The sequence below is a fragment of the Falco punctatus genome (genome assembly GCF_963210335.1).
Source record: "Falco punctatus genome assembly, chromosome: 5".
NCBI classification, from domain to species: domain Eukaryota; kingdom Metazoa; phylum Chordata; class Aves; order Falconiformes; family Falconidae; genus Falco; species Falco punctatus.
The window spans coordinates 84,877,991-84,895,466 of NC_137584.1; the positions used below are offsets into that span (position 1 = coordinate 84,877,991).

General features: G+C 36.3%; 1 protein-coding gene across 1 annotated transcript in view; it reads left to right on the plus strand.

The window, feature by feature from the left end:
• The window catches only part of FMN2 (formin 2), a 165,684-nt gene that overhangs the window by 82,289 nt on the left and 65,919 nt on the right, over positions 1 to 17,476 (plus strand). The window contains exon 9 of the mRNA XM_080389778.1: positions 13,678 to 13,739. Coding sequence (XP_080245904.1) covers positions 13,678 to 13,739 — 62 coding nt within the window. The remainder of the gene's footprint in view (positions 1 to 13,677; positions 13,740 to 17,476) is intronic.

A 17,476-nucleotide genomic window follows, 5' to 3' on the forward strand; every position in this document is an offset into this window, starting at 1 on the left:
AAATTTGCATTTGTATGTTCTGAAAGTTGTTCAGTTTTGAGATGGTGCTCAAAATGTATCGGTCAAGAAGCGCAGAACTTGTCTGAGAACCTCTTTGACCTTTTCTGTTTCTTGAATCCTAACACAAATACTTTGTTTAACCTTTTCTGAGTCTTTCTTTTGTGCTCTTTTTACAGCTAGATTATCTGCACGCCAAACTGTTTCCTGTCAGGCTTCATACATCTGATGTGTTTGAAAGCAGTTTTATGAGTAGCATTATGCATTTGGCAAGTCAGTTTTAGACCCTTTTGTTCTTGTCCAATTTACATTGAACTTACAAGGCAGCTTTTCTGTTTTCTTTGGCTGATTTCCACCTTTTGAAGAACATATTTTAATTACAGGTGTCACCCATGCTCTTACTTTTAATTATGTGTGTGGTTTGGGGAAGCAGGAATATTAGGGATATAAAGAGACTAGGGGAAAAAAAGGGGTGCTTTTGAATTTTTCAGGTGATGATTTATTTTTTTTCTCTGAACCTCTAATGTAGCACCTGGAAGCTTCCTCTGACCTCCAAGCTTTTTTACCTTTTTAACTGACTTCTCATTTTAATGTCATTCCTCCTTGGAAAGTCCAATTTTATGTAATACTTAAAAAAAAACCCAACCTTTTTCCCCTGTCCTGTAAAGAAATTTAATTTAAGATGGTTATGGTTCCTCTAACTGTTTTGTACTTTATTCGGAAGTAAATCAAGTGTTGCTTTGCCTCTTTTGGCATTTCTACCTAGTTGCTTTGAGTAATAATTGTAATACCCTGAAATTTAGACTGCATAATGTCTCAAAAATGTACTTAACAGATTAAACCTTCTGCTATTATGTTTTCTATGTTGCATTGTGCAGCTTTTACTGTTTAGAAATCATTATTAATGTGCTTGTTGAGTGATCTGTAATAGGGTACTTACTGTGGTTTTTCTGTGTAGGCATGAACTCCCTCTGCAGGGAACATTAGATCTGTTAAAATTGCATTGACTAACTCATCTTTCCTTCAGTATTCCTTGCCACTCTTCTACAGTAAGCAATTAGGGCACCATATACAACCTCATATTGTTAAGTGTCACACTGATTATCTTCCTTCGGTTACATTTGGATCAGCCATTAGATCCATCTGTAAATATAAATTTGGCCATTGCAAAGGTTAGATGCCCAGAAACTATATGGAAACACATCATGTGTGCAGCCTGGATTTTGTCTGTTGAGCTCTGCTTATCTAGCTCAGTTTTCTCACTCCTCTCTCTCAGTTTATACCTGGAGTTCCCTCCTCCCTGCTGCACCACCTTCTCCTCCGGCCACGCTCGCCAGGCATGCTGCCCGCTGCGACCACCAGCCCTGGTCCCCACTCCCAGCAGCAGGTGGCAACTGCAGCCCACCTTGCTGCTGGTGACAGTCCTGGACAGAGCCCACCACCCCAGCTCTGTCGGGCGAGGTGCTCGACCCTGTGGCTTCACCCTGCTTTCCAGATCTGAGCAAAGCACTGCTGCTTGGCATGCTGCTCACCCAGTGAACATCTGCGTTGGGAAAAGGTTTGGAGTGCAAGGAAGGAAAAGAGTGTTGGAAAGGTGGGAGAGTGATTTATTTGCTCTTTCCATCCATCATCCACCGTTGGTAGGGTAAGAAACAGTACAGGGGAAAGTAGGGTTTTCTACTGCAAAAATTGTGAAATGTAGCCTGGGAGCCTGCGGCTTCTCATGCTGGAGCTGTTGCATTGGTGCTCTGGTACCTGCCACTTGATGAGGTACCTGGGTTTATCCTGCTCTTTTCTTTCTCTTCTTCTGTTGTGGTCTCTAGACAATGAGAGATCAAGGTTATTTTTGTCGTTCTGCTGCTTCTTAGAAAACATCCTCAAGCAATGTGTTGTGTTCTCTGATTTTAGTGAAGCTGCGTTTGGCTTTAGCTACCTGGACACAAAGTGTAGCTCAATGGCATTGAACCGAAGCAACTTACAGTGTCTCTTGTAATCTTAAAGACCTCAGTAGGGCAAATCCAGTCATGACACTGAAATAAATACACGTAGGTGATTCCGAATATAATTTTAATTTATTTTTATTTTTATAATTTATTTTTTTTTAGAATGTAGGTATTTTGGTTTTCCACATATCTAGATATCTAGATATTTGGTTTTATTGCACTCCCAGCCTTTATTTCCTTGAGTTATTAATACCAGCTTTTGAGAAACACTTTGGAGCGTGAAAAAAGATGGAACTTAAACCATAAACACACATCCTTCTGCCCTCAGTTATCACAGTATTGTGATTTGAATTAGTAAAGCTGTGTCATCTGTCATCTACATAGCCAAAAGTCTTTTTGCATTATTTTCATAATCCCACCACACTTAGAACATGGACTAAATATCACAAGATCATTACATCATTTTCTTAGCATCTGTAGCTCTTTAATACTGTAACTCCAGAATATTTGGTGAAAGGCTTAACGTGCATTAGTACGATGAAATCCCTGGTGTTTATCCAGACATCAGACTGGGAAGACATGTAGAATAGCAAGCTACATCAAAACTGCTCTTTGCTGTGCCAAAAATAATTTTTTTAATTTTATTCAGAGCACAAATTCAGAGTGTGTAATTTTATTTTGGTAAGATGCTACCATCTGACAAAGAGAAAGGCAAATTTGCTTTTGAAATGAAACTCTTGAATGTTTTGTGATTGTAATTCTTGAGCAAGAAAATTTATATTTTGACTTGTAACTGCAACAGCTGACTGTACAGCAATTACAGATAAACGAGAACTAACTTTGCCTGATTTCTGAATCCCTGTAAGTTTTCATGTAGGGTTTTCTAACTAGCTCTGCTACTACAGATACTGGTATTATCATACACAACTGGCTAGCTTGAACCACAAGCAGGGAAAGTTTGTTTCTGAATGATTGTGCATGTCATCATGGCTAAAAGGACTTGCAGTACTTTCTATTGCAGATCATCAAAAGGTAGCAACATTCCACGTAGTCTAGGTAAAATGATTTAGGCTTGTTGATGTTAGAGAAGACTAGTAGAGACCTTCCGAGTGACCTAGCAAAGGGCAAACATGCAGCTCAACTCTAGGTTTTTAGAAAGATCATTCTAAGCATTTAGTCTGGCTGCTAATTAATAAAAGTCATGTAATATTGCCTGCTAATTTCTGCCTCAAGGTATTAGTCTGTATAAATATGAACATTTTAGCAGTATAAATGATCTTCAGTTCCAGCTGAAATTCTGACCCTTCAACCTTTTGCTTTCTTTGAAGTCACTAATAGTTTTGCCATTGACTTCAGTGAGTCTAGGATTTCATACAAATACCTTGAGTGATGGAGAAGTCAATATATCCCATGAAAAATTGTTCAAAAGGTTAATTTCCCCTCACTTTTAACACTTAAAATATTCTTTCCGTAAGGAATTTGTCAGATTAATTTACAGACATCATTCCTTCCTGCTTTTGCTCTGTGAAATAACAGGGCCATCTACTTTCAGATATCTTCACATGCAGGTATGCATAAGAACTGTAGTCAAGTTGCTTCTTAACTTTCTTCTGTATAAACTAAATAGATCAAGCAATTCAACAGGAGGACAAATTCTTGAGGTTATCCTGCTGTTGCCTTTGGTCTCTTTGATATTCGTCCAGCGATAGCTGTAGTCCAAAGGTTGTTTTGACTTCTAGTCACTCCTTGAGAGACAAGGAGTCTTATGTAGTCATTGATTGTGATTACTGAGTGTAATCCAGACAGTTTTTTGCTGAATTTGGGTCTGCTCAGGGAATAGCAGCTGTCCCGTTAGCATTGTCACGTGGAATTCACTGAGGATTAATAATATTTCTAATATCTTTCTTTTTTCTGTTGGTAAAGGTATGTTTAGTTGCAGTAAGCTGAAAGCAGATTCCTGTGGAAGCCTAAGATACTCTCCTTGCTGGTAGTGTTTTATGAGCCATTAAATTTTCAGATCTATGAGTTAGGCAGTTGTTAACTCATTTAGTGTTGACGCTTAAGTAATTTAATATAAGTATTCTAAATTGCCCGCTGAACACACCAGGAGCTCCATTAACTGTGCATTAACTGTGGGTAAATTGAAAGCACAAAAGCTAAGATCTAAGTAAGCTGCTTAATGTAGAGAATATATTTTTGGGAAAAAACATACATTAGTTAACTACACTGCTAACTTTATTAAATTTGCCAAGTGCTATATAACTGATAAAACTGGTATACACTTGCCATTATTATGAGGGATGAATTGTGATCATATAATCTCAAAAAAATATAATAACAAAAAATCAAGAGCTTCAATGATAGATTAGAATAATGATTGTAGTGGAATGTGCATAAGGAACATGGAAATATTTGGGACTGTTAGAGCTGTTCATGGTCACAGAGTAAGGCAGGAAATACAGAGATCCCATACAAAAAAATTAGTGTACTTCTAGTGACTATGATGTTAGAATAAGTAATAAATTATTCTTCCCATAGCTGGAATAGTTTTAATCTAAATTTATTCTTCACTTTGGACTACTTTAAACCTACATTTCATCCTTGTCAGTGAATTCCAAACAAATTTCCTTCTCCTCCTCCTGCATTTTCTTTTCATTTAGAATGAGCTCCTTAAAGCATGAAAGAAAAAGCTGGACCCTTTGCTTATGGTCTGGAGTTCTCAGAGCTGGCCATGACTTTGTTTACTTTTAGTTACTCTAATGTTAAAAGATAAGGTGGAATTAAACTGAAAGCCAGCAAATTTGAATTCTGAAAAAAATCTACATGTAATTAAAAGTCTCGATTACTTGGAAGCCTGAAGGCTTGTTTGTATTCCAAACAAGTCTCTCTAACTCCTTCCAGCTGCACTCAGTAAGAGATGCTACCTTGTTCTGCAAAGTTTGACTTACATATATCCTTTGACTGTCACAGTTATACCATCACTGGTACCACAATTAGCCTTGGAGCTCCCAGATATAATGTCATTGAAATAGAGACCAAAAAGCATTAGAGCCTATGTGGATCTAAAAGAAAAGTCAAACACTAACACACAGAAAACCCAAATTTTATTTCAGTTAACTCTTGAATGCAAAGCTATAAATCATAGCTGTCTGCAGATTGATACACAATGTCAGATCTATTGCATATGTGCCTTGTAGCTGATGTGTTTGTGCAGTTTGTTTTAATAACATGCACTGTAAACACATACAGTCACATAAACATCCCAAAAATATATTCCTCAAATATTCTGTTCTAGTAGTCTCACCACCAAAAGTGATAGAGTTGATAGATATGACAAGTTTCCTTTTGAGAACCTCTAAACGAAATGCCTGTGCCATGCTATGGCTACCTTAACCAGGAAGTAAAAAAGCTTAGTACAAGCTGATAATGAAGTAAAAACCAATAACATTGTAGGGGTTTTATAGTAGAAATTTTATTTTTTGTAACAGAATTTCATAAATGTAAAATATATCCATATGTCAGTGATTAATTTTACATTAAAATCTTGTTCTTGAAATGTTTTTTAAAATACATTTGAGGACAGGAAGGTTGCCTAGAGAACAGCAACCCCCCTACTATAAGCATGAAGTACATTTAAAAAAAAAAAAAAAAAAAAACCAACCACAAACCAGCCACCAATGTATTTAAATGTCTTACATTATTTGCATTTGTGTGCTATGCTAAGCCTTAAGCTGTGTTTTGGGAGTTATAGTGGTAGTCTTTTCCAGTTTGTTGAAATTGTTGAACCCTACCAGTCAATCTTGTGCTTCAAATTCACTCCCAAGCGACCAGACCCTGGCAGGTTCATGGAGATTGTTTGCTTCTCTACACACTATAGTTTAAAATAAGCGTAATCTGGTAAAAAACTAGTCTTTTGTCAACCTTCCTATACCCTATACCCATGGTTTTTCACCTGCCAAATTCAAACAAATCTTATCTAAACAATTAAGATAAGCATTGAAGTACTCTCTATAGTCAAATAGGCAAACCTCTCAAAACTAGAACTGAAATACAATCTCTCTAAATTAAACAGTCTACAATGGCAATCATGTTTGTATTTAAACATTTTATTCTGAAAGGATTACAGCATTGGTCTCCGTTTTTTTTCCTGCCTAGACAAGAAGGCGACATACTGAGTCAAACAAAATATATTTGTTCTCTAAGAACTGAACTTGCGCACTTTTTATAAACAAAGTGTATAGGTGTATGAATTTAGGCTTCACATAATCAATAACTGCTGTCCTTAACATAGTAGACAACTGTTTGAAATGTACGTAATGTAACTGTTTATATTAACTATGTATAGCTATATATAAAATCTAGTTATGTATTTTGTTGTATGTCTGTATGCATAGTTTTATGTATGTAAAAAAGCTCTGTCAATACAATTTTATTGCTATATATTAGGAATACAACATTAGGGAATAGGAATGCTAAGGACAAATGTCTAAGAAATTGAACTACGTTTATAAGAGAAGAATCTGTGCAAAAAGTGATAGTAAAGATTCACTCTTTTGGATAAGGTCTCCTACTTCTGTTAAGGCAAATTTTGTAAATGCATATTCTTGCTGAATTGATTCTTATTTTATTGCTTCCCAGAAATGTGAGTGCATGTTCTTGAAGGTATTTAAAATTTGTAAGTCCTTTAAAAACAATCTGAAGCAACAGTTAAGCTTAATCCATGGCTGCTGCTTGGAAATTTTCTATACTGTTCTGGTTTCTTACACAAGCTTTAGATCAAGGTGAATTACTGCCACAGTAAAACTGTGTGCAAGCAATTCTAAAGTGCTGCTTCTTGCCTCTGATCCATGCCATACGTACTTGTGTTGAAGATCCAATCTCCATTGTGCTTTGTGCACTTATTTAAAGTATTTGCTAATAGATAAACATACCACAAAGATACTGAGGGCAAGCAGGTAGGTGGTAATATGAAATTTTTCTCATTCATGTTAACTCTACCCAGAGCAGCCATCCCCTATCTAACCATTATCAATAATTTTTTTTCTGTAGGTTGTGCAACTCCAGGTACTTATATTTTACATATTCTTTTATTTCACTTATTTTCTGAGAATCTTTAAAAACTACATAGTCATGATCCTTGTACGTTTTGCTGCAGCTCCCATTAGCATAGGGACATTTGGGTTTACCACTGTATTTTCCATATTTATGTAAACATAACTTTTATTTCAGAGGCCCATTTGGGATTTAACTTTCTGCATTAAGAGATTCACATTTCTATCATTTGAGATAAAAAAGAATCCCAAAGGAATAGCAGTAGTTGCCAATTTGTTGGAAGTATTACAGACAAGAACACATCCTTGTGCAGTGGGGCTGTTTTAGATGAACAATGCTAATAAGATGACATGGGGGTGGGGTGGGTGGAGGGGAAGAGCAAAGGACAGTAATTTTTGAAGTTGTGGTTTACTATGTAACCAATAAAAATGGCAAGAAAAGACCTCACATTTTGCAGTTCGGTTGATTTTTAAATACAAATAATAAGTTGGATTTAAATCTGGGTTTACTTTGCAAGTAGCTTGATATTTCATCGAACTATAGTCTTTACAGCAGAAAAGGAAGCTGCTGTGCTTTGGTCTTCTAAGGCTTTCTTGGCTCTTTTGATGATCAGAATGTTGAGACACATGGGGTTCTTTCTACTCCTGAATTGAGCAGTTCAGCTGTCAGTTGTTCCAAGGAACCTGATTAAATTGTCTCCACTGAGACTTTTTTTCCCCTGGTTTGCTTATATTTGCATGTATGCTGTTCTTGCATTTTCTTCCAGAGATGTCTGTCAGTGAAGGCTTCCATTCTGTATTGAGTGAACAAAGAAGTTTATTTGTTCTTTTTCTCTAATTTGTTGTCAGAAACATTTCATAAGCTGACCAGGCTATATACTGTCTGACTTGTGTTTCTTGTATCAGAGCTCTCCGTTGCCTAAGGCTTTCTTTGCCCATATTTTCTAATGATGGTGGGTTTTGACCATTCAAAGTTTACTACCTGTATGGTATCCTTGGAGGAGCTTTTTTTTTTTTTTTTTTTTTTTCCTTTTAATTAACTCAGAAGTAATCATCAAGGAAGTTAATATAATATGACGACGCACTAACCTACTCATCTACTCACGTGCCTTTTTTTTTCTTCTGAATATCCTTTTTAGATATTTGAAAATTAATATCTCATCAAATTTTCAAGTACAATTACTTAAAAAAATTTATAAGGTTGAATGAATTTTAATGCTACAGTTGTGCATCAAAATTTTGTAGTAATTTGGAGTCTTTATTTCTGTACAGCTTGTGGGTCATATATAGTATAGATACAGGTTCTTAATAAGAACAAAGTCCATTGTTGTTTTAAAACTGGTTAATGCCTTTTCTGTTTCTCTGACTCTTCAGCAATACTCCTGGGGTGTAGATGGCTTAACAGTTAACATAAAGTAGAATTACCTGGAGATGAAAGTTAGGAAAAAGTACCATGGAAGCTGAAACCTCTCATGATCCTGTAAGTGTGCACGTTAGTTGCAGATGGGCAGAACAGCTGTGAAACCCCCAGATCTGTGGCCCACAGAGAACTGTGTGATACCGTGATTTATCTGCTGTAGAAGTAGGAGGTCTTCCATTCAGGGAAGAAGAATCAGTCTGCCTTGGTAATTTGCTGAAGTGACTGTCTGTTGCTGCCATTTGACAGTGGAGATGTGAAGTCTTGCAGAGACTCTTGGTGCTCTTTTGAAGAAAGAGAGCAGATGTGAAAGTAAAGATGCAAATAAGTGCAGGAGGAAAAAAGGGAATGACCTCTTGGAGTGATACTGCTTGGTTTTTGGAGAGTCATGGAGAAATCAGTTGTGGTCAAGTCAGTGTGAAGAACTGGGGTTTGCTCATTTACCTCCCTGAAGCATGGATCTGAGCATAGCAGGATTGGTTCAGAATTCTTTTTGCAAATGTTAGGTGGTTTTGCTTCAGTTACTGCTTCTTTTGGAGGAGTTAAACTGTAATCTGTTACCAATCCAATAGGATTTGGAGATTGCTGTCAGTTTTTGGAGAGACAGCAGTGCTGCTAGGAGGGCTTGAGTAGAGGACACTCACTTTTAGAGTCCTGAGACAGAAAAGCGTAGGAAGCATACTTGGAAAAGCAAGAGAAATGGACTGTGATTTGAAACCTGTCCTGGGAAAAGGGAAGACAATAAGGCCAAGATTTGGACTGAATACCAGTCTTCTGATAGTCATCTATAAGTGAGAACTGTGCTAATGAGACTTTTATGACATAAAAGACCGATCCGCAGGATCGGTTTGATAATTCTTTTTCTTCTTCCTGAAATTCTACTCTGTGGGAAATTTTGAATTTTGGCCTTTTTATTTTAAAAGAAAATTCCTGAGTTTTGCACTTACAAACAGAACAGAGTTTCCAAGCACTGGGCAGCTGTAGGACTTTGTGTTTTCTGTAACAGTTTATGTGAGTGATACTCTTGGTGGATGTAGATTCACAGCTTCACGCGAGTGTAGGTTTGTTGTGTCTATACTGCCTATCAAATTTTAGTGGTAGATGGTATTTCAAATGCTTCTAGATATATGAATAATCAACAGTAATGCTTACAATAATAATAATTAAAAAAAACCCAACAAGAAAACAAACCACACACATTTCCTTTTATAGTCTTCATGAGAATACACTGTGCATCCTCCAGCTTCCAGCTGGTGTGTTCTCATGCCTTTCTTCTTCAGGATTGTATTTGCTTGGCAAAAAAATTTGCTCCCATTGGTGGCCCGGTTACATACTGTGCTTCCCTGGAAACATGTGGGTGGTGATTATTCATTGTGTTGATTTGATGTGGATTTTGTGTTGTTTATTTTTTAAATTATGTCTGTTCAAAATCAGCTTCTATGTATATGGGAGAAGGTCCATCTGTTCTCAGAGTTCAAGTACGCCTTTGAATGTAGCTGTGTGCTTTACACTAATCTTGCTTTTTTTTAAGCAGCAATATTCTCCTTCTCTCAGGTGAAGTGTCTTCTAAGGTGCCTAGGCAGACTTGCAAATTAATTGCTATTACTAAGAACAGTAAGTCTTTGTCTTTTTGCGTATATTTTATTGTCCTTTCAGTTTGAAACTAGTATCTAAATTGGGTTTGTTATTTTAAGTCTGCATAATTTATTTTTGACTCAATTTATATTATAAAATGCATAATGGTATGGATACTCCTCTTCCATTCTGCTAAAACTTCTATATTCTGCAGCTGCATAAGAAAATCCCAGTGATACTGGTTGGAAAACAATTAGAGTATCAGGAAAGTTTAAGACAGCTGAAAGATTCCTGAAGCCTTTATTTTGGCTCCAAATGCTTTGAAATCTCTTTCTCCTCCTCTGTCCTTGATAGTGTCAAGCAACACTTTGCAATTGTTCTTCAACCTCTCTTTTTACTGGGTGGATTTTCTGTAATCATCTGTTGACCAGTGCTTGCATTGGAAAACAAAAACCAAAGAAAAGTCGTTGGGTTGTAGTTCCTTTTATTTTCAGTTGTGCATATTTTTGTGTGTATCTGGACGTACTTGGTTCAAATTTGATTTGATCACATCTGTATATGTGTGTATATATACACAATTATATACATGTACATTGAGTAATTTTAAAGTATTGGGGCTTTAAACTGGTGCTGGCTTGCTGGTTTTATTTGTGACAACAGGAATGTAGGAAAACAGTAGAACTATGAAAACTTTGAGGTAAGAACTAAATGCCTGAGTCTGATGTGATTAAAACAAAGTTGTTTCTATTAGAGTAAAAGCCTTCAGATATTCTTCACTGCTGTCTTATGAGTGTATCAGAAAGGCTGGATGATAGATTGGCTATTAAAGGTCCCTTCATAGTAGTCAAGACCAGGAAACAACAATGTCAACTGTGAAACAAAAAAAAATCACTTTCTAAAATAGTGACATGGGTAGAAATATGCAGTGTCTGCAAGACTGTTATAAACCCTTCTCCAGATGTTTGCATCGAAGTATAATGGAATTGTAGCATTAAGTCAGGAGATTTTCATAGAGCATATTAGTTTCTCTATATTTTGCATTGTTATTTTGCCACTGCTTATGGAATCCTTCAGTTACATATTTGTGTAGTCATGCTGATTGTTGAGAGGGGGCATGTTTAGCTAGTAAGGTTGGCTGCAGAAGGAAACATCATTGTTTTTATTAGGTCAAATTGTCTAGATAATGGAATTAAATATGCAACAGTTATGACTTATTTTGCCAACTATCATTTTCTGCATGACAGTGCTGCAGTACCACCAAGGAACAGCTCATCTCCTGATTCCTCAGAGTAGGGGGAGCAAACCTATGGTGAACACTGAAAAATCCCAGCAGGATGCTAGGGCGCTATTTATGAGGACATATGTCTTCAGATGAAATATATAGAAATCTATTTGTCTTGGGAGGAGGGGTATTTGAAACATATATACTAATTTCTCCAAGTTCTTGTCTCGGAGTGATTTGTTTTAAGCAGCTCCCTGAAGTATGTACACTCTTCTGCATACCTGTTTTGTTGAAAGTACACAGACCTGGCACCATCGTGTTTGCCAGGCGTTCTCTTATCTCCCACAAGCATTCAAACAAAAGTGTTCTATTGCTCCCTGAGTAATCCGTGGGTGATCTTAACATTGAGCAAAAGTCAGCGCAGGAACTTATGTTATATTTCTTAATGCAGGGGCAGACAGTCTCTGGAAGGAAGGGGAGGGGTTGGAGCGGGGAGAAGTCAGCCACAACTCAAAATAAATAGTTGGAGGGTTGGGAATGTGTTCATATATGAAACCATTGCGTAAGTGTAAGAATGCTGAAACATAGTGATAATACAAATGGAGTTTCATAATATATCCTGGTTTTAATAAAGCTGTTTGTATATAGGCTTTGACATACGTGTTTTCTTAAAGTAAAACTGCCAAACCAATATAGATCCACTTTCTATCTGCATGTTAATTTGAGTTTCCAGTTCTACAAGGCAGATCTGGCATGTTTTTAAGCATGCAGATAGTCCTATTGAGCAACAGGGATTATTAAATACAACATATGTTACAGTACCTTGTTGAGGGGGCATCTTTAAGTCTCTGTTGCAACAATTATTATACTTGGGGCAGGGGGAGGAGTTTTAAAATATCCCAAATAATTAGTAGCAGATTTTTTGCATGTGCCCTTTCCCCCAAAACAAAACAAGAAACATGTTTCTTCCTAAATTTTTAACTTTGATATTGCCATTATCTTTAAGATTCTCTTGATTTCTGGTAAAGGGAAAAATGGAAAAAATCCCTATTTTTTAATATTACTTCCAAAAACTAAAAAAAAAATCCTAATTATTTTTTGTTTCAGTCCTAAAAGTCAGCTTTGTGCCGTGCCTAGAGATACGGTGTAGCCTGCTTAGTTTAATCAAGATGAACACTTCTTTGTTTATAATTTTCTTATACTGTAACTGAAACTGTCTCAGGCATGGAAAGGGGAAACATGATGAGTCCCAGACTCAGAGTGGTATCTCTAAATGCTTTAGAGCAATAGGAAACCCATGGGCTTGAATTATACTGTCTGTAGTCTTTCGGTGTATACACAGGATGTCTCTGTGACAGTTAAGGACATGGATTTATAGGACATAAAGTGACCTAGTGCTGGGTTTCTATCACTGATCAATGTTGCACTTTATAGATTAATCTTGCCTAGGGAATTATTCCACCTATTGTACCAGTGCACATGCAGAGCCCGTTTTAAAAAAGGGTACAAATCAATGAAGTGCAAAATAGGGTACAGACCAGTATGGTGCAATTAAAAATGATTCATTACCATCAGATATGTTCTAATGCAACGTTCTGCATTTCTGTAAAGATTTGAAAACTGGGTGAGGAATGTTGGATTTATCTGCCTTTTAAATGAATGCTCAGTGTACTTGCAAAAAATATGTAAGAGGAAGACTGAAAAGTATTATCTTTAAAATAATTTGTTGTATTAGCTGAGAACAATTCTTCACTAATTTTCACAAATATTTCCTATGCCTCATGAGGTGTTCCTAATAGAAGAGGGGAGTCAGGGTTGTGTTCCTAAAAGTGTGCCACTTTTTTTTTTTTTGTCCAGGTTAGGTAGGTGGAAATCACTGTCTCATCACTGTCTCTGTGCTGTTGAACTGGCTTTTTGATGCTGAAAAAATACAGTATGTGTGTGGCACTAGAATTGGTTGGGAACAGGAAAGGCATATTTTGTATCTGTACTAAACGTGTCGGCTTAGTGCATAGAAGACTTGACCCTTGTCAGGTGTTTTGAAGTTAACTAGCTGACTTATGGATTAATCAGTTTAACACTGAAGCCAACCAGTGACAGGAATGAGCTTTGTGTTGTGAGTGTGTGTGTGTGGCCGTGGTGCAGATTTACAAATTTTTATAATGCTTTCAGTTGGACCATGAAAGTCTGATGTAAAGCTTATCTCTGATCTCTGGCTACGGCCATACTCGTGGGATCCTGTTTGTGTGTTTGGGGGGAGGGAGGTGAATTCTTTAACGCTTGACACCTGGCTCTACCAGGTTTCTAGCCCATAGTCTTAGGAACAGCACTATTCAAGGCATTAATAAAGCTAAACCCCTTAAGCTGTATGACCAGTAGGTCATAAAAACGATTGCTGGGTATTGGGCTCAGTCTTTATTTTGCAGCTGGATTATCATCCTGACAATTAATTCTTTTGTCTTTTTTTTATAGCTGTTGTGAACTTGGACAACACTGTGGTTGACCTAGAGACCCTTCAAGCCCTATATGAGAATGTGAGTACTCAGAGAAAGTCCATATAATGTAGGAATACTGAGGCCCGTGTGAAGATATTTTTGTTTTGCATCAGCAATGTTCAGAAAGCTTGTAGAACATGTCCTATTTTGAAGTGACTTTATTTTCCCCAAAGCAACCAAAATACTAAGCATTTAATATGTATTAACTGCCATTGTGTGTTTTATATAGTGCATATATTTTTATGTTACGCAATCAACTTCTAAATTACTAAACAGAAATTGGTTTTGCTCCTTTCTTTTTGTCTTGGGTGGGGCAGTCTTTGATCAATAGATACCAGACCTCACACTCCAGGTCTTTGGCTTTGTTTTGCAATTTCATTAATATGACAATGATGTTAAATTAAAAAGAAATATGTTTTAGAAACAGTTATCATTCCATTTGTGGAACTGTAGCTTTTCATTATTATTATTTCGGGATTTCTTCCAAATTAATTTTAACTCTTCCAAAGGAAAAAGATTACTCTAAGTCAAAGTAATAAAAAGCAGTATAAACTGCCGGAGGCTTCAGAAATGTCTGGTACTAATCATCAGAGAGCGTTTGACCACTAGGTATACAAAATCAGGGGTTCAGAATATACTTAGGCACAGTCTAAAGCTTTACAAAGCCAGTCACATGCAAAATTCAAAAAAAGTAGATCTCAGAAGCATGTTTCTGCCTTCAGCTGCAGCCAGTGAGTGTTACCCTTTCTCTGAGCACGTTGCCTGAATGCATGAAGGTCTGGCTGGGCACCTCTGGAACGAGCAAAGAGACTTTCTGTTGACCCTCCAAAGAACCTGAAAACATGAAACAAAACTGTGTGCCACAGAATGGCATTGAAGGCCAACCTATGCTTTTGTATTGGATTTTATTTCCCTGATAAAGTTTTGAAAATATATTAATTGCTTTTACACCTTTCAGATTTTTGGGTTTTAGACTCTAGTTTTTTACAGCCTACATTGCAATTATTTGTTGATGTATGAAATTTCTCATAAATAATCCACTTTGGTGTCTGAAGAGAGAAATAGTGAACTCTCATCTGCTTTATAGAAAATCCAAAAAGCTAAACAAAACTAAAACCAGAAATCTGACAAGAACTAGGGAGCAATTCTACTCATACCTTATCCCTGAAGAATTAACTTGCTCAACACTGCTTAGGAAGGTAATGGTCAAATGGGAAACCTATTCTAACTACCCCCAAATCTTTAAAGACTTCTTGCCCTTATAGCGTAGCTTTTCTTGTTTGGCCTGTATTATTTTCATTTTACATTATTTTAAAACTGCTTATTTACACAGCACAGCTATATCCCATTCCATACATTCCTTAGCATGTAAAAAAATTAATTTTATATATTACACATGAGTGATTTTGAGAGACTGTGTGGTGAGAAGTACAGAATAGATATTGCCCTCATGATCAGTTTTGCATCCTTCCCTCTTTTATATTGCATAAGACTTTTTTATTTTGGTTATAAAAAATAGTCCTCCCATGTGGCTAATGTACTAATAGGATATTTTTCAAATGTTGTTTTAATGTCATCTCCAATATGCTTCAGAGTTCCAGTATAATAGATTACCTGTAAACTTGCAGTTTGTTGAAGTAACCAAATGCCATTGTATTCCTTTTGTCATTACCTTCACTAATTACAGGAAACGCTAGGAAATATTGTCCTGATTAAGGAAAACATCATATGTTAATCTTAGGCAAGACTCAAAAAGTTGGAATGACTACAATATATTTCTTTGCTTTGAATAGAAGACACATCAGCCCGATTCTATCACTATAATTGCTTGGGTACAAGACAGAAAGAAAACCAACAACCTCCCAGCAAACAAACAACCAAACAACAAAATAAAAACCCCAGTTTATTTGGATGGTATCATAAGGGGGCCTGAATTTTAATTCTGGATCTTCTGTTTGATAGAGCTGTATCTTGAAAGAAGCATTTTTTAAAATTGAATTTTACTTTCTGTTTTTACTTTCAGTCTTTGGTCAAAATATTTCCTTCCCTTGACAGCTTGACTAATTATATGAATATTGTTCAATAAAAAAGTGTAAGCAGTGGGTGGTACCAGAAAGCCTGGCACATTTGACTCCTCCCTTATTTCTCAGCCTCATCCTGTGTTGTAATTGGGGATAATTTTGCCTCATGTGGCTACTTTGTAGCCATTAAATTTATTTCTTAGGGTTTGTTTATGTATTGGATTGGGATTTTTTTTTTTTTCTGGATATTTAAATACCACTGCACTAGTTCTCGGCCTTTCTATTTGATCTGTATGGAACATATGGTAGCATTTGGTTTACAATCTTCCCTCAGAATGTAATCACTTTTTCTGATTGCATATGTCTGGCATGGTGCTTTCCCTTCTTAAATGTGAATGAAATTTGGGCAGTCTCCAAACCTAAACACACCCTAATTTCAAAAGCCACAGTCCCGAGGGCTCAATTCCTGTTTACTGAGGAATTAAAGTCTTGTTAAACCACAAAGTTACTGTATACATCTTAGTGAGTTTTTATAAACGAAGAAACCCACACCCCATCAAAGACCCAAGCCCTCGATAATTTACCAGTATTAAAAGGTATTGCATCAAGTGAGGACTTTGTTACTGCAGCTTTGTGTAGTGCGGTCACGTAGTTCTTATGCATGATTGTGTAGTTTGCTTTATAAAATGTTGTTTAAATATGTATTGATAATCAACTATGTTTTAAGATCTAGACAATTTTAATAAGAGGGTCTTAATAGATGAAACTAGGTGTGGAATGCTTACTTTAATTGTGCTTTTACAAACTCTAATAGCAATGCCTTCAGGTGGCAGCTGTAATTAGAGAGGGAGAAGGTAGATAAAATTCAGTGGAGTTGACAATTTGCTGTATGTGGTTAGGCCATATTGGTTGTGATGAGAAAGTTACTTATTTGCAAATAAGTGAATGTTTACTTTGAAAACAGCATCCTAGCAGCTGAGATTGTAACTAAAGTATCACAAACAAGATAAGCCTTTTCCTGCTTCTGTCTTTACTATATTGTGAAAACAACTATATAAAAAATGGGTCAAAAATTGTATCAAAGGATTATCTTTGATCTGTGCATTTGCCCTTTTCAAATCTTGTTACATCACAAAATGAAATGTATATACTTTCTTAATTTGACTACTGGTAAATTGACTACCCTGTCTCTATCTTTTGAAGACTTGGGTCAATGCTTTCAAAAACCTCAAAATTCCATTTGCAAGTGAAAGGCACCCAGAAGTCTGAAGTGCATGCCTCTGCCCTGCCACTGAAATACAAACATTCTCCTCAATTATTCCTCGTGGGGGTATTTTTGTTTGGTTGTTGTTTGTTTTGTTTTGTTTTAAAAAAGGCATTTACAATGCAATGTCTTAATATGTTTTCTGCAAAGACTATAGATTGGACCTGACTTCTGACACATGACCCAGCTTCAAAGGGTTATGATAATTGTTATTAACCTGTGTATCTCTGTATATCCTTGTTGTTGCAGTTATTTTTGGCAACATTCTTTAGACAAGTCAATTGATGTTTTTGAAGGATGAAAATCAAATTGACAAAAAAAAAATAATTCCACATCAAAATTAGAAAAATGTACACGTATTTCAACTGATCTAAACTCAGAGCTAAGGTTCTGTTGCAAGGGGAAAAAAAACTAACCAGGAAATCTAAGATTTATGTTGTGAAATGGAAAAAATAGATCTTATGAACTTTGATAAGACAAAATATAGAGTA